The sequence below is a fragment of the Drosophila tropicalis genome, unplaced genomic scaffold (genome assembly GCF_018151085.1).
Source record: "Drosophila tropicalis isolate 14030-0801.00 unplaced genomic scaffold, ASM1815108v1 contig_593, whole genome shotgun sequence".
Classification (NCBI taxonomy): Eukaryota; Metazoa; Arthropoda; class Insecta; order Diptera; family Drosophilidae; genus Drosophila; species Drosophila tropicalis.
In genome coordinates this window covers 13984142-14001857 of record NW_027173070.1, presented here as the reverse complement: position 1 = coordinate 14001857, position 17716 = coordinate 13984142, and the positions used below count along the sequence as shown (strand labels likewise).

The window sequence follows — 17716 nt, the reverse complement described above, 5'->3', positions numbered from 1 at the left end:
CTACAACTGAGACACCTGTCAATTTATTGGAACTAACTAGAAGGCTTTGACATATTAGTCGCTTAACCAACACCATCCGACATATGTTTATTTCACATAGCCTCAAATGATGAAGTATTTTATATCACTTTAAGAACTAATTACAATCGATATCTCTCACACCCGAGGTTCCCCTTGTGAAATAATAGCTCAACTGACCAACCGGATCATTTAGTTTTGTTAGCGACTATTAATCTATTTAGGTTCTGGAGGGAAAGAATCAAGGACACGGCAAAACCCCATGACATACCGACCGAGTCAAGAAACTACGCTGTGTGTTCTTGATTCTAGAATGGAAGTAGAACTTGGATATACCCTGCAAATAATGGTTGTTGTATGCTTTGTTATCCTTAATAGCCAAAATAAAGTTAAAGTGATTTATTTTTTGTTTTAACTTCTTTATCTCTTTTACTTTGATCCTGCGATCACTGCTTAAAAATGTAAAGTAAAACTATATATTTTAGCATCTCTCTTCAATAAAAAGGATATTCCAATCGACAATTGAGAGAGAGATAAGACTACCGACAACCGACTAATAAAAACTAACTAAATTATTACTAATGCCAATTGTTGTACGGCATAAATTTATACATTTTCGCCTCTCGTGGCCGACTTGGAAAAGTCGAGGAGGAAAGGGAGACCGGGGGAGGGAACTGGTAATTTCCAAGTTTAAGCGTGGACTAGGCCATGCCTCAGCGCCTGTGGTTGTTCGTATCTAATGTTTATCTTCCGTGTTTAGAGCATCTTGGATTACAATGTGGGTGCACCACAGTGGCAAAGACCAGTGGCTGGTGGCGGCAGCAGCAACAACAGAAGCAGAAGCAGCAGCAACTTCACTTGCCGGGATGCGGCCGAGTGGCGCTCAATGTTTGCATTGAAAGTCACGTGCCGCACATAAAAAATCAAAACGCATTTGATGTTGTTGTTATTGCTGTTGTTGTTTTCAATGAAAACGAAATTCAAAAATCGACAAATGTTGGCGCGACAAAAAACAAGAAAAAAAAAACCAAAACAAAAGCAGAAATCCGCACAAATCTACTGCAGAGGAGGGAGAGGATGGGGAGGTGAGGGACAGCATAGGGACTGGCCCTCATCAATGGACAGGGGCAGGGCCCCAGAGCCAGCGCATTAATTAAGGCAACAAACAAAAAAGTTATACGTATTAGTGTATATGTGAGTCTCAGTCTCAGTTTGTGTGTGTGTGTGTGCGAGGGGGAAGCGACTTCGTATTGTCTTCGTGCTTGGAGCCTCTTCGGTTTCTTTTTCCTTCTTTTTTTTGGCGTTCTGCCTGCGTTGACTTTGCCATTTGCCGCTAGCATTGACGTTGACGTCGCCCATTCTGCTGCTGCTGATGACGCTGACGTTGCTGCTGGCGTCGGTATTACGATTTCTGTGCTCTTTGCTCGGTTTTTGGTTTTCTTTGCGCACGACTCTCGGGCATTTTGTGTTTGCACGTCAAACCAGGCAGACGACCAACGACAACGAAAACGAATTCTCTTCATTTCCGCCGTGTTGTTGTGAACCGTTGCGTGTTCTTTTGCTACCGTTTCTGAGTGTCTGTGTCTGTGTGTGTTGGTGTGTTGGTGCGTGTCTGTATGGTGACAAGGACCCGGAAAACAAAATCACTCACAGTCGTGTGTGTGTGTGTGAAGTGGCAGCACTAAAAGCACCGCTAGATAACGGTAGTAACGGTAAAACAAAAGCAACAAAATTAAATTACGCATGCAAAAAATACGAAAAAAAAAAAAAAAAAGTGAAACAAATTTCTCGAGTGCAAAAGTGCTTTAATAGAATTCTCAAAGACTCTCGCTCTCTCTATCTCACTCTCTCTCTGTCTCTCCCTAACTCTCATCCTTTGTGTGCTTGTGAAACTGAGTGAGTGAGAGGTGGGCTAATTGCTAGAGCCACACACACACACACACACATACACACCCAGCCACAGGTGGCCCCGAACCACACACACACACACAAAACCCCCTTTTCAGCCGTCCGTCCTGCCCGTTCCTGTCCTTTCTACCCCCTGCTTTTTGTCTGTGTGGCCCTAACCAATTGTTGCGGCACACGCAAATTCGCAGAACTTTAATTGATGTTATTTGGCTGCGTGGTGGCTTTCATGGTCGTGTGGCCGCAATTAGCAAATCTAACAGTTCCAGGAATCGATTCACTGCACCGCCCGCACCCCCTGCCCACCCCACCGACCATCAATTCAGCCAAAAAATAAACAAAAAATGCGCCCCAAAAATTAATTGGCCACCCGCCCCCTAAACACAAGAAATGCCGAAAGAAACGAAGAATTTCTCTTTTCTTTTTATGTTTAATTTTTCTTCTTTTTTGCTTGTCGTCTTTACTTTTTCGTAAGAAGTTGTCGCAGGCGAAGACCATGGATGAGTAAGGGGCAGCAGAGGAGTAAAACAAGGAGCAGTAGGTGGGGGGCGGCGACGTGTGTCAAAGGTTTGACAGGCCTTAATTGTGCAGAGTAACAACATCACAGGGAGAAGAATTTCCAGCCTCTGCTCTCTCCCTTTGTCCCCTGTATCTGTGTGTGTGTGACAAGTAGAGTGAAGGACTAAAGCTTAGCAGGATTAGGCTAAAACGATTTAAGCCTTAATGATGGCTGCAGCTGAAAATAAATGGCAACTATAAATATAGATTCAAGGAATAGTTGGGTGAAGTTTTATTTGCAATAGGAATAGAAATATTTGGTCTACCAATAAATTTTAAGGGAACTAACCTAGCTTCGGCTCAAAGTTTTTGGTCAATAGAAACAATTATCCTTCCTCTCACTCATTTACTTACCCAAAACACACTTCCTTACTTTAGATCGAGTGAAAAGTTCAGAACATTTAATAGAAAAAAGCAAACAAGACAAATATGCGACGGCATTGCCTGGCCGTGCTGCCAGGACATTTGATCCTGCCACCATTGTTGTTGCTATTGCAACTTTTACCACTGCAGGCAGAGATTGCCTACCGAACACCTTTAGCCAGTAATCGAATACTCTTTGAGTCATCTGAGTCATCAGCGGCAGCGCCTCCGTCCACAAATGCAAACTCAAACATTGCCACTAGCTCATCAGCTCGTCGTTGTCCGCAGCTGCAGCGTTATCATAAAATGCTCAAGGATATTGATGATGTCGAGGATCTCTATGTGGATGTGCCGGTGCGAATAGCCTTCGAGGAGAGGCAAAAGAAACGGTAAGTTCTGAATTGTCTTGCTACTAATACGTCTAAGTGCGCTGGCGACGCCGCCTGTCACACAAATCAAATTATGGCCAAACAAATATCCTACCGAAAGAAAAAAGGACGACGCCTCAAAGAAACAGAAAAAGAAAGAACGAGAGAGAGAGAGAGAGAGAGGGAGAAGAAAAAAAAATAATTTATAACCACAACGTGTGGCTGGCCAAACAAAAACCAACGCCAGATTTTTACAGTTCCCATAAATGGGAATGTGTATGTGTGTGTTTAAGTATTTGCGTGTCCGTGTGTTTGGTCTTGTTGTTTGTCTAGTGAGTAAGTTTTTCGTTCCTGCCAACAGCTGCTACCCCCCCAAAAAATAAGGCAAAAGAAGCGAACAGTGCCCCAAAAAAGCGCAAACAAAACACAAAAACTGTTGTCTTAGGCTCGAAAAACCCTAAGAAACGGTTGCCCATACATAAATCTAGCATATTATTCATATCTGGGTTAAATGGAATAAATTGCTCTATCACATAACCACCTTATACCTTTTGAGGACTTCTATAGAAGTAGTTTAGTTAATGCAGCCATAGAGAGAGTTACTTTTTTAACCTTAGAATTGCAAGTGCTATAAATGCCTTCAAAAACCACATACATACATGCCTATAATTGTGCTTATTTCCGACCTCATTAATTAGTTAGTATAACTAGACAAGAATTCGCTTTAATTTCTCAAAATTTCCTCATCAATGTGTTCGAAATTGATTACCATTTTCAGTTTTTTTGTATGTTTTCTTTAGCAATGCAACCACAGTGCCTTCTTGGTGTTGCACGTGGCGTATGAGTAACTTTTCGTTCATTTTGCCACGCTTTGGTGTAGGGTGTAGTTTTTATTTCTTTTTGGCTCATTTTTTTGGGCTGGTGGGTCAAGAGAGGCCTGTCACGTTTTCGCTTAGGCATTCTGGCAGGGATTTCTTTTTTCCATCATCTAGAGTGAACGTGCAAACAGTCTTTCTCGTTATTCTTTTTTTGTTTAATTCTTGGATTTTGGTTTTTTTTGGTTTTGTTCTTTTTATTTGTTTGCCACAGAGCAAATGCTCATATAACATTTGATCATTTGGCATAGAATGGCCGGGCAAACATTCAAATTAATGTCTTTGGTTTGTCACTTGTCGTCAACTGCTTTTTTTCGGTGATGCTTTTCCATTTTTCTTGTGTGTGTGTATATGGGTTTTAATGTCGCGCGAGCCCAACTGCTCCAATTCCAATTTGAATTGCATCTCGAGTGACCAAGTCTCTGTGGCTTTAGATCCAGAGTACGTGATGTTCGTCTCAAGTTGCTGGATCTCAAACTAAGAGCGTGTGAAAAGGAGCGACCACTTTATGGCGCGTGCAGTCATTAAGAGTTTTGCTAAAATCATACAGCATCCATCCAAGTTAACCGTCTCTCTCTCTCTCCACATCTATTTCTCTCTCTCTCTCTCTCTGTTCCCCACTTACAGCCTGTTGTCCCAGTGTATCCTGACTGCCAATCAACGCATAGCCGTTAATACTTTTGCGCAAACAAATCATAAATATTAATTTTACGACTTAATTCGACGGCGCAATATGCGCTCCCCCGATTCTAGTCTGTGTGTGTGTGTGTGTGTAAAATGGAAATGCAACTCGATTTGGGACTGGGCCACTTGCCGCTTCAACGACCACCTGTAGCAGTTGTTGCTGTTGCAATTGCAGTTGTACTCTCTAGTATGGGCAGCAGCCCGGAATCAACAGAATCAAAATCGAAAAAAACAAACAAACAAAACAAACACTCCAAAATAAAAATAAAAAACTCTTCAACCTCATAATATAAAAGACTTTGATGATGTCTAGACCAATTGAATACCCTTTTGAAATGACAACGAGCTTGACGGACTTTAGATAGACTTGAAAAAACATTTAAAGTATTTTACATTTTTATTGCATTGTGGCATTTTATGATCTTCTTTTTAATTTGAAAATTAGAGGTAATTTGAATAGAATAAATTTGTTAAATTTGGACAAAAGTCTGGTCTGCCGAAGATCCAAAACTAATAGTACGATTTCTTGAGTTTCTATTTATAATGGAATTTGGTGTTATTGCATAAACTTCTAAGTCTTTAGTATCTACTTTCGATATACTAAACATTTAGTTACTCTAATTCCCAATTTTATTAAAATGAGGATAAGGATATATCTAATGTGATATACTCCTTTATTTCGTAGGAATATTTCCTTCCTCTAATTTTAGTTATACATTCTAGATTTAGGTCAAAATGTGAGTTGAAAAAAGGCTTAAAAAAGGAACCTAATAGCATTAGTGTTAATAAGAGAAACTTCCTGGCCTAAGGAAAATTTTTATATTAGACTAATTACTATGAATGAGTTTCTTCATTAAGATTGGTTTGCAGCTTCTACAGAATCCAGCACGGATTCGAAAATATCTTCAGTAGTTTTGCACAATGTGATGGCCTAATTGCCATAAGTAAGAAAAATTATTCTCGAGTCTCTATGAGTACTTAAGATATACATAGTATACCCCTATATAATTTTAATAAAAAGACTTCAAATATAACAAGTTCTTCGAAATATTCTTTGATAACATACATAATATATATAACTTTCTATATATATATAATGTATAACTTTTCCATAGTTTTCAAAGTATCTTAAGTTGTATTTAAGTCCTTAGAAGTTTCTCATCATTAACAAACACTCAATTATTATTCAAGAGCTCTGTTTATCAACAGTTAAACAATTTTATTCCTACAGAGTTAGTATTTCAGAAAAGGAATGATGGAAATAAATCAGAAAATATAAAATTTGGCCTACATAAATGGCAGTGAAATTCTTAATTAAATAATTAAATTGTTTTCTAAATGTTCCGATATCAGTATCAGTAGAATAGTTATTATTAAAAGGATATTTGCTTAAAGGCACTAAAAAACTAAACACAATGAAAACTATTAGATTATTAGTTATTAGCTATCACTTTGTACCTAAACTAAGATACGGAGGCCAAACATTTCCTGCTGATCAAAGTCAGGACATGAGCCAGTTAAGTAGGATAGAAAAACCTTTTGAAATATATCCTATGAATGAGTGAAAACCCTTTATAAATGCCACAGGTAATCACTTAACTGACTGTGGTAAAAAATATCATATAGAAAAGTGTTAAATTTTGAGTCACCTTTTTGTCCTATTTACAAAAAATAAAATAAACATAAACTAATTAGCCCGCAAATTTTCATTGGTATTAAAACATAAAATGAAATTGGCGCTAGACAGCATAAAAATATGTCATAAATGTCAGTTTATTTTAGCAATATTATTATGATTATTGAAGGGGGGGGGAAAAAAAATTGGAGAGGGAAATTCGAGTAAAAGGTGATTCTGTGATTAAGCTTATACTATACCTTGCTATATGTAGATGAATACAGGGTGTTGAATGCGAAATGTTGTTAATATGTTCTTCTTGTTGTTATTGTTGTTGTTATTATTGTTGCTGCTGTTGATGTTTTTGTTATTGGTGTTGCATTTTTATGTGCGCCACAGGCTTAAAAGCGATGTAAACAACTTTTATTGCACTGGCCCGACCGACCCACTCTGCCCCCACATCTCCCGCCCAGTTGCATTCCCAGTCCTCGGTCCATTCCCTGCTCCTGCTGCTGCTGCTGGCTCTCTACTGGGCCATAGTGAGCCTCTGACACTGTTTTTATGGCGTGAAACTATTTATTTGTAAGCGTATCAAAGGAGCCACAACACCAACAACAACAACAATCAGTGGAGGAGGCAGCAACAGCAACAGCAACAACAATAACAATTTGCCATAAAACGCAGGCTGCATCATTTTTTAGACCTTGCCGCCGCATGATAATAGATGATGATGATGATGATGATGATGAGAGACAACATCATGATCATCACCAACATTATTCGCATCATCCCCAAAACGACTTTTTGCGTCGCCACAAAAGATCTTATAGATCTTATATATAGTATTTTTAGCATTTTGTGAAAGAACCAACAACAACAACAACAACAAAAATAAGAAAATAAAACCAGCAAAAATTAAAAAACACACACAAAAGAAAGAGAAGCAATATACAAAAATACTCAGTCGAGACAGGCAAACAGAAAAAATTGGAATCAACCACACACAGAAGAACCAAACGAACCATAGGGAACAGACAGACACACGGGCGTCGTTGAGCTGTCTTAGGTCCGTCACTTGTATATATACATACATATATGTATATACTATATAGAAGATAGAAGACAGAAGCGCCATAGTTCAATAGTCTAAAATTTCACCAAATGAAATATATATACAAATGTATCTGCAAAAAGCAAACACTAAGTGCTTACTGACTGTCAGTGAGTGTCTTCTATGTGTGTCTGTGTGTGTGTGTGTGTGTGTGTGTGTCGGTGTGCCCATTTTGCGTGTGAGTAATAGACACATTGGGCATTATTTGAAACTGAATCATTCATAAGGAAAACAATTGGTCAAAACATGATGAGATACTATCTAAAGGTAGAACATCAACAACCATTTGAAACCATGTGAAATGAGAGATGGACAAAATGACTAATTGACTCATATTTATCCAAAATAGTGTAAACATCTATGACAAATCGGTCAGTAAAGTGAATCAAACCCCATTGCCCGACTTTGATTCGTTCAACCAATTTTCTTCACATTGTTTATGGAAAGTTGAACAAAAAGTTTTTCAAACGTTTGTCACATATTTTTTACAGGACCTTTTTGTTTGCCATTTACCATTTGCTATCTAATCTCTTGGAACAAAACTTTTCAATCGAATTTCATCCACGCCCACACACACACACACACACACACAAATCTGATTGGATTAGCCAAAATTTAGTTTTTGGGTTTCTCTGGGTTTTTTATTTTTATTTGGCTACATTTTGTGCAAGTTTATTTCATTTGGCTAACAATCGGTAAATATGCTACTTAAGTAGGTACAATATACGTACTTTGATATTTGTGTTCATTCAGAAAAAAGAACAAAAATGGAAAAAAGAAAGAAGTGAACAAGACCAAAGTGAGGTGGTGATAAGAAGGAGTCATCTGAACAGACAAGCAAACGACCAACCAACCAACCAACCGACCCTTCGCTTCATCTTCTTCCTTTTGGATAGATGCAAAAATAGAATACTTTTTTTTTTTTGTTGTTTTTTGTTGTCTCTGATTCTTTTTTTGTTTTAAGTATTTCGCGTGAAAACTAACAGAAGCGACCAGACTCGAATCCAGACCCAACAGCAGACATGGCCAGACGTTGAGGAAGAGAGCCAAGACCAACGTCGACAGCGACAACAAAAAAAAAAACATTGATATTTCTGCAGGGGATCGGGGGTTGGTGGGGGGTGGGCGGGTGTTTACGGATTGGGGGATTGGGGTTGCGATTGCCTGTTGGTTGGAGTTGATGTTGTCTGCCTCTCTCTCAATTGCAAAATTTATGTGAATTGAGTCAATTTTTATCGCAGCAAGCAATGAGTTAGTTGGCTTAGTTAAGTTGCCTTGTTTGTCTAGTCAGACAAGAAGTAAAATCTGACTGAGAAAGAGAAAGATGCAAGCGTGACACGAACGAATCAAAGTTCAAGGAATTTAGTCCTGTTTCCATTTACTTAGTCTCAAAGGGATATTCCTGAGTACTCCCTTTTAAAAATCCACATTTTGAATCCAAGTCCTTTAAGAGTTTTTTAATTTAAATTTTATAACAATAAAGATTAATATCACAAATTTTAAAAACTTTAATTGATCACATAACAAAGGGCTAAAAAATGCATTGTAAAAGGCACAAACAAACAATTTTATTCCCATTTGAAGACAGAAACACTGCCAAAGAGATTTCATTTGATTTTCATCCTTTTCGTTGTGAAATGCTCCTTTTTCGACTCGTGTTAAGTCATCTCTAGAGGACTTTGCGACGTTTGACAGGAGTAAATCGTATGGACGGAGCCGCATGAACTTGATGTTGCCACTTATTTCTCCTCTTCCTGTACCTTTTGCCCTGTGCCTGCTTCTTGTCCCCGTGTTCTCTCCTGGGTTTGAAATAACAGTGTCTAAAGATCATTAGCTCACCAAGAAATGTCAGTGAGGCAAATATGACACCCACTATGAGTATAAAGAACGGTCCCTTCAAATGCTCTGTGGTCAGGACAATTGCAGGGGATGCAAATTCTGGCCTCATTTTTGTAATGCGATTTAAATATGTATTGTTATATTGGAAATCGGCATCAATCTTTTGGAATATGCCAACATCGCGCATATATCGAATAATCATATTCATCTCGTAGATAAATGGGAATCCAGCCTTCATTATCATCTGTATGGAGCTGGTGAAGACATTGTGGGGAAAGGCATAGACCTCATCGGCATGGCGGTTCTGCATAATGAACATGCGATTACTCAAAATGCAACGTTTGCCCTTCTCAACGGCCAACATGTTCGATGGCGAGGGACTAAAATCATCTGAAATGTTGTAGCCATTAAATATCCACATATCATCCTCGTTCTCAAACCAATCTCGCGACTCCTCGTGTCCACCGAATGGTATGCCAGCAGCCACAACCTCATGCAACTCATCCAATTGATGCAGATGGCCGGGATCCTGAAATGTGGCTATCATTTTGGATGTATAGGTGGCCACCACATTTATACTGTAGATGGTCAAGGTCAAGAAGAACATTCGCGTAGCTACACATAACGGACGCTCTTGAATGGCCACCGAAATGGACACTCCCAGGGCATTAATGGCTGTCAAGCTCAGTTGTTGATAGTAAATGGGCTCGGGCAGCAGTTTGACTAAAACAAACCAAAACCACCAACTTATCCACAAGACTATGATGAAGCAAATCCAGGTATCTGTTTCGAATATGCCCAACATTGCTTGCCAGGCCGGACGAACATCCGCTTTCTTTATGTACCAGGTATAGGCATCTTGGAGATAACAATCAGAGCCCCAAAAGTTTTCCGCCACTTCGTTATCCGGATAGAAGCCTCCGATTATAAAATCGCATTCATTTTCATTCAATTTACCCAGCAGACCATTCCATTCACCATTATCATCCAAGTCACCGCGATTATCATAAGAGCAGTTAACATTTGTCTGCAACAAATAATAGAAATAACTCGTAATTTGAATATTTTAACAAACTTTAGAAAAAAGTTTAACAAAATATTAATCAAAATTTGAGTTGGATATCATTTTAAAAGATGAAAATTATTTGGGAGTTGTGAGACACCTTTTTAAATCATAAGGAATTAAAACTTATAAAACATTGCATACTTATGAGGATGCTTTAATAAAAACCTACTCGCAAAGCAAATATGAAGCTTTGAAGCATAGCTTTAAAAGAAGATTCGACAGTTTGAGAAGGAAAAATTCCTGAACATTTTTCCTGTTGTAACATCTTACCTGAAAATTCAAACGATTTCTCATAAAGCCCAATATCCTCATTTCAATGCCAAGTACACAATCCGTTTCCACGAATGGAGCCATTATTGAAGCGCACACTTCGAAAGTGCAATTTCTGGGACTAAAACCATACAGATAGTCCGACATGGAGGCATGCACAGCTCCTGGATTGGGATAGAGGGAACCATTGTGACATTGTCCCACACTCTGGACATTCAAAATGCGGCAATCCACATTGCTATAGTAGTCATTCACCAGAAGATTGTAATCTGTCGATGAGTTGGCATAAATTAGGGCCACGCGATGCACATAGAATTTATGCATGAGGTCATTGAAGATCTGAGAAGCCACACGCCAGGGCTTATCACGCAGCTGGGCATTGTGGAATAGCACAAGGAAACGTGCTCCAGGATTCCACGAACGCATTTGACTCACATAGTCCCTCATAATCAGCTTCAAACCGGTCCACACTATCGACAACAATCACATAGTTATCCGAAAGGAGTATCTCACCGAAATATTTGGCTCTCTCGTATATCATATGATCGGAGACGACTCGCAATTGAAAGAACTCTTGCCGCAAGGGTTCCTTTGTGTCGGTGACTGCTTCGTTGATGCGTTTGCTGAATCCTGCCTGGATCTCTGCAGCTGGCGAGGACATATTAAAGGCATTCGTTAGCATTAGATTGTAGGCGCGTGTAAAGCGTTCCTGAGGATTGCGATAGAAGAAGATTTGAGCGAAGCTATCTAGGCAATCGACTCCAGCCAGCCAGGTCTCGGGACCAATATCTTTGGCTGGCAGCATATAGATAACCATATTAGCTGAATCGTTCGATGGATTTACAATGGCCAGGACCACAATGCCCACTGACTGGCCATAGAATACGAGAATATGAAATTTTGACCACATTTTTGCAAGCGTTGTGATGAACACGGACAAATCAACTGGTTAGGTGAATCCCAATTCAACCAAAAGCCTACTGTCCTTTGCTAAGTGTGCACCCTACAATGAATTGCGGAGGCTTATTAATGAATGGCGTAAACTGAACGATGTTGCAGGAACATGTATGAAAAATGTTCAATAATGTTTAAATATTGTTTGCCCTTTTTGGCAAGGTGGCAAAGTGCATTCGACCATCGCCTATGACCCATAACTTTCAGTTACTAGCCAAAATTGATGTTTGCCATGATATAATTGACTGCTGTCATCATGCAGGCAACAGCAGGGACAACAACAGCAACAAAGAATTGCAATTGCAACATGCAAGGCTTAAATTAAAGCAAATATTTGCACAGTCGCTGCGGCGCCCCGACGCCGTTACCCATCTCCATCATCGCCATCAACGCCATCATCATCATCATCATCATCATGATGTGAAATCTGAAATCGAGGGAAAATGGCGGCCGCCAACAGCAACAATGGGAATGCATTAAAACACTCCATCAAACAGTTGGGAACCTTTTGGCGTAGCAGCCAAAAATTTATCCCCATGTGTATATAAAAGTTGCGGGGGCGAAATGAGAAAGAAAAAAAAAACGGATGGGATGAAAAGGACATCAGCAAAATGGCGTTGGCCGGAAGTAGCCGGTCATAAAACTTGAGATGGCCAGCCATAAGCCAAGTCAATGAGTCATTTGCTGCAATGGCGCTACCAATGCAATTCCCCAGCCTCTTTCAACTGGCTAGTCTTCTGTGAGTGTGTGTGTGTCTGTGTGTGTGTGGGTGAAACGAGGGACACATTTGTCTTGGCATTTTGTCATTAGAAAAATTGCTCGTAAATTTCGCATTTAATTACAAAACAACAACTAAAAGTCAAAAACAAAAACTTTCAACAACAACAAAAACAAGAAAATGAAGAAGCAAACTCAACTAAACGAGTCCAGTCCCAAGCACTTGGACTCAATCTTTGACTGCAACAATGTTGCAGTAATGGCAACCCTTCAAGAGGCAACCAAATTAAGAAATCAAACTGTTGCCAATCCAAAGAAGTTTCGAATACTAGAATACCCTGGATTTACATAAAAATATGAAATATCATTAGAATAAAGATGATTAATTTACTTTAAATTGAACGACAATCAAAACCCCCGATCCGAAGGTAAGGCATTCGGTACCTCTCCAGGCTAGAGATGTAGATTAGACAGTAGAAGAGAAGCCACCCATTTCGACCAAAGACAGACTGATGATTCTACTAATTTTGCTTACCTTTAACAAAATAGCTTATTTTCCTTTAAGGATAGATATATTAGAGAATAGGGTGGGTAGTCTTATGTTTTGAGGGTGTGAAAGACTGTTCTAGTCTTTATTCTAATGGACATCTTACAGTCAAATGTCGATCATCGACTTCAATGCAGATTGATTAATCCTTCCCTTTTGCCTAATTTCTGCACCTTATTGTAAGTTTATAATTCTCCATTAATCATAGCTATCTTCTTAGCAATATCTGATAGTTTGAGAACTTCATAATTACCAAATACGATAGCTAGGTTAATATAATAAGAGTATCCCAATCGTAGCTCCTGGTTTTAGGTCATTCTTCTTACAGAGGATCTATCATATGCATATAAGGATAACATTTCGACACAAAAACTGATTCAACTGAATTTAGTTCAAAGGGATTAGAAGTTTTGATGTATATAGTACATGGGGTTAAGTTCCTAGGAAACACTTCGTTAAGGGAATATGTGTCAAAAGAGATATGGTCTCTTTATAGTCAGAAAACTCTTGTGATATAAATGTCAATTATGTCAGGAAGTTCAAGTTTTTCCCTTTCCTGAATGGTTGAAGTATAGGAGTAAATTCACAATTGTCTTAAGCGATGGTCAAGACTTATGACTTACCTTAGCTAAGCCATATAGTGAATTTCGATTCTTTAAAGCTATTCTCTGTGTTAAAAAACGAATCAGATCTAACTAACTGAGAAAATAAATATGTATCTGTAATTTTCGAAAGCTTGGCATACCTCGTTCTAAAAGTCTTAGGTATTTTCTGAGCCAACAAAACATAAAAGGAAAAAAAGAAGCAACCAAACCCGCTGACTCACTTAACTTGGACTTGGACGTTGTCGTCCATCTGAATTGTTGACGATGTCGTCCCCAAGCGACGAAACAAATTGCGTGTGATAATTTAGTGTCATGATTTTTGACAAAGGGCGTCAACAGTTCACTTACTCCTTTTCACCTCACTCATTCTGTATCTGTTTTTCGTTTCGTTTCGCTTTTTTTTTGCAGATTTTTACTGAACTTGAACATCTCAACGCCACTGACGATTCTCTTTTCGGCGCCCGTGGGGCGTAAGATGTACTACAATCAGACAGGTAAGGTACCACATTAACGTCTCCATGTACATCAGCATTTGCAACTTTGTCTTGCCATCCTTTTTTTTGAACAGCCAATGTTCTGCGACCAGCCGCTGTGGCACCTGGCATTGACACAGCCGTGGGCAGCCTGGTACTACCCTGTGCCCTACGCGGTCACTATGATCTGTTTGTCCAGGCACGCCAGAGCGGTGCCCTCAAAGTGGAAGCCATTGCCAAGCATCCGCAACAGAATTGGCCCCTATTGAATTCGACGCATCGCATCAGCATAAGGACCCAGAATCGTGTGAGAAAACGTCAAATGATTGTTAAATGGGAGCATAGGTAAGTTATACTTTCTAATGTTTCCTATCGGAGTAATTAATGGATATATTTGTTTTATTGGCAGTAAATTTGATTACCATGCCATGCATTATTGTTTGGTTATCCAACGTATTGTTGGGACGAACGAGCCACCAAATTATAGTAACTTTTGTGAGGCTGTCAATGCCTACGTTGAGCAGTCGCCGCGTTCCTTTGCCATGGCAGCCACCAGCTGCTCGACAGAGAACAATCTGCTGAGTCTTATCTGGTCGACACCGGCCAAACATGAACGGCGCCTTAATCCACGTCACAATTTGCACATAGTCTGCACGGGAAAGAGGCGACAGCAGACACTGCGACGCCTTTTGCCCAAGAGCAACTATCGATTGGATCTATATGGTGTGCATCAGAATCGTCAGAATCTTACCATGCTTCTGGGTAGCACTCAGGTCAGCTTTAATCGTACGCATCCAACAGTGTTGCGGCAACAGGCTCTCTCCCTACTAAAGATTGATGGTCAACATGGCGCTCAGATCTATAGTTTTAAAGTGCCGGATACAGCGACCACACCTGCCTATATGCGTCATTTGCTGTTGCCCTGCTTTGGCAGTGAAATACGCGTTCGATTGCTAAGGCAAAGAAAGGAAATAGCCAAAACGGATGCATTCTATTGCCCCACCTACATCAGGCAGACAGGCGTAAAGGCTGGGGAACGATATCTAATGCGTTTCGAGCCCAGCAATGAGGATGAAACGTTGCGAGCTCAAAAAGTCCTGGTGGCCCTGAGTAGTGAACCCCTGTTTCGCGATTTACCGGAATTACCATCGAACATTACGGTATTTAATGTACGTACGCGTTGCAATAGAGCAACCATAGCCTGGAATGGTTCACCAGATGAACGAGCCCTAAGGTGGGTGGGAAACCTTTGAAATCTTAACTCCTTTCTAATGCAGATATCTTGTTTCTTTATTCAGCTATTGCATCATAGTCTTCAACTTGCCCCAGAGAAATCGTAGCGTAGTAGATTATACCAACTACTGCATGGATTTTACACCCAAACGAGTAATGCAACAGAAAAATTTCGTATGGGTCGGTTGCCGGGAGAAACAAAAGAGGTAAATCAATGAGAAAACAAAATGTTTTATTTCAGTAAAGCATTAAGAAAGGAAAATTATTAAAAGTTGCCCACCAAAGGATGCAATAGTTATTCGAAAAGTGAATAGTTTCAAAGAAATAATAAACTATTGAAAAGCAAAGAACTAAGGGAAACATGTCGTATAGACAAATTTTAAGCTAAGGAGCAAAAGTAATGCATACTTTAAGGCGCAGACTAACCATAGATTCGCTCTTTGCTCTTCTGTTATTACAGCCCCGATAACATTGAGACGGAGACTATATTAAATCTTATACCTGGTTCTAGTTACTTGGTCTATGTAACTGCAAATCTGAGTTTGGGCAAACCTTTGCCCTATCAGACATTAACTCTTCACATGGCCAGCCAATGTTTGGATGGATCCCATGAGACGTATTACTAAACTAAACTAAACTAAAAAAAAGACAAGCAAAAAAGAAAACAACAAAAGGCAAACAAGAAAAAGCTTCGCTCCACAAAATGAAACAAACTATCCGTCGTTGTAAAGCTACCTTATCCAATTCTACACTATACCTAATAAAAATACACCCTATATATGTATGTTTGTATACACACGAATACAAAAACAAAAAAACAAAAATGAAACCTGGTTCATTTGCGCTTAAAACTATATAATATCTAGACTACTATATATATATATATAGAGAGAGAGAGAGTTATGGCAAGCGTGTGAATGGAATTGCCATTAAGTGTGTATGAATGTGAGATTGAGTTTGAGTTTTGAAATTGATTTTTAAAACATTTTGCCAACATAAATTCCAAGTATTTTGCGTGCTTACGAGTAATTTTTAGCTAGCTTTAAATGTTTGTATAAATGTTTACTATTATATATAATAATAACTAAAAATACATATATATTAATATATTTTTATTGTTTCGATTCATTTTATAAATAAATACATATATATTTTTTTTCCTTTAGTCTTTAGCAGAAACTTTGCTATTAGTTAATAAATTAGTTTTTAGGCTTTTGCTGTTAAGTTTACCACAAAATATAACTAAATATAATAACTGATTGTATTTTTTGAAGCTGAACTTGTGCAACATGAGGTGGACAATAAAACAAAAAACAAATTGAAAAACAATGTGCTATATGAAAATGAATAAAAACTAATTTAATAAGGCAAATGAATAACTATTTAGCCACAAATTATGAATAAAATGAAAATGAAAGAATATGAGACAAAAATCGAAGAAATTTTGTTTTTGTGAAAGAGAAAAAAAGGGTGGAAATTAGAAATTAGAGGAATCTTTTCTTTTTAACAATAAATCAATTGAATTTCGTTGTGTCTTGGTTATCATTTTCATGAAGTTCCATAAAAATTCTTAAAACCTTATATACGATAAACTTTAGAAGTCAATGTACTCAGGATGAAACTCGTTGGTATGTTAAATTTTTTATCAATTTTAACAGAAAATCATGCATATGAACACTTTAAAAAACATTTTTTGAGCCTTCTGCGAGAAAGCTTTTCCCATTTTACTAAGAAATTTTAACAATATAATAAACAATTTTCGTTCTTGCAAAATAAAAGTAAGTAACTTAGGCATCTCTTACAGAAACATGATCTCTATAGCGCCAGTTTTCATACAAATAACTTGGCTATTTTCTGCCCGATTTTAAGTTTTTATTAATTATTTTAAACATTTCCGGGGAGGGAATAAATTTGATATAAACTTGATATCTGTACCAAAATAGATGAGTCTACAATATATGAGATGATACATAGATGAGTCTGTATATACCAAATTTGTTGGCTCTAACTTTTAAATTTCTCGAGATATAACTGTCATTTTGGACTGTCGGAACGATTGGTTGTTAATGCTGATGAAGAATGGAGTCGGAAAAGCTTTCTTCTGCCTCTTGCATATACATTTTGGCCCCTTTAATATACCATTTTGACTTAAAATGAATCAAATTATTTTAAGCTTTTTGCCTAAAATACATAAATACATAGATAGACAATCGTCTAATGAAATAGATTGTCTATCTATCTATGTAGGTATACTTTCTTATGCAGTAGAGTAAATAGGTCGTCGAACCAAGAACCAGAATAAAATAAATTTTAGCTGTCGTTTTGATCAGTTTTGATTTTAGAGGAAAAGGCAACATATTGCAGGCAGGACTATCAACCCGAAAAAACACATAATATTGAAAATGAAAATAATATTGAAATCCCATGAAACTTATGATTTATTAATCGAAATTCAAGATGAAATTCAATAGCTAGAGCGGATGCGGACTTAGGACAGATTTACCGTATACTTAGT

At 38.3% G+C, this 17716-nt stretch overlaps 2 protein-coding genes across 5 annotated transcripts; one reads left to right on the top strand and one right to left on the bottom strand.

The window, feature by feature from the left end:
• The first annotated feature begins 1492 nt into the window (after window positions 1-1492).
• On the top strand, window positions 1493-16183 carry nord. Of its 4 annotated transcripts, none has more exons than XM_068290085.1 (7): window positions 1493-1563; window positions 2860-3233; window positions 13904-13989; window positions 14064-14313; window positions 14378-15202; window positions 15267-15407; window positions 15662-16183. In XM_068290085.1, exons 2-7 carry the CDS (start codon window positions 2911-2913, stop codon window positions 15825-15827), a joined length of 1791 nt encoding a protein of 596 aa, XP_068146186.1. In that variant the 5' UTR covers window positions 1493-1563; window positions 2860-2910; the 3' UTR covers window positions 15828-16183. The 4 variants fall into 4 exon arrangements, with proteins under 4 accessions (XP_068146186.1, XP_068146184.1, XP_068146185.1 ...); XM_068290083.1 differs by having other exon boundaries at window positions 1499-1721; XM_068290084.1 differs by having other exon boundaries at window positions 1499-1730.
• On the bottom strand, window positions 9167-11582 carry Ir60a (Ionotropic receptor 60a). The gene is given in 3 exon segments (XM_068291326.1): window positions 9167-10363; window positions 10673-11131; window positions 11133-11582. Coding segments are annotated over 3 exon segments (2106 nt in total).
• Window positions 16184-17716: the final 1533 nt, after the last annotated feature.

Excerpts from the sequence above, each read along its gene's own strand:
- nord (XM_068290085.1), top strand. The coding sequence starts at position 2,911 with ATGCGACGGCATTGCCTGGCCGTGCTGCCAGGACATTTGATCCTGCCA. Across the intron at positions 13,990-14,063 it reads GATGTACTACAATCAGACAG|CCAATGTTCTGCGACCAGCC; the intron begins GTAAGGTACCAC and ends TTTTTTGAACAG. Across the intron at positions 15,203-15,266 it reads CCAGATGAACGAGCCCTAAG|CTATTGCATCATAGTCTTCA; the intron begins GTGGGTGGGAAA and ends TTCTTTATTCAG.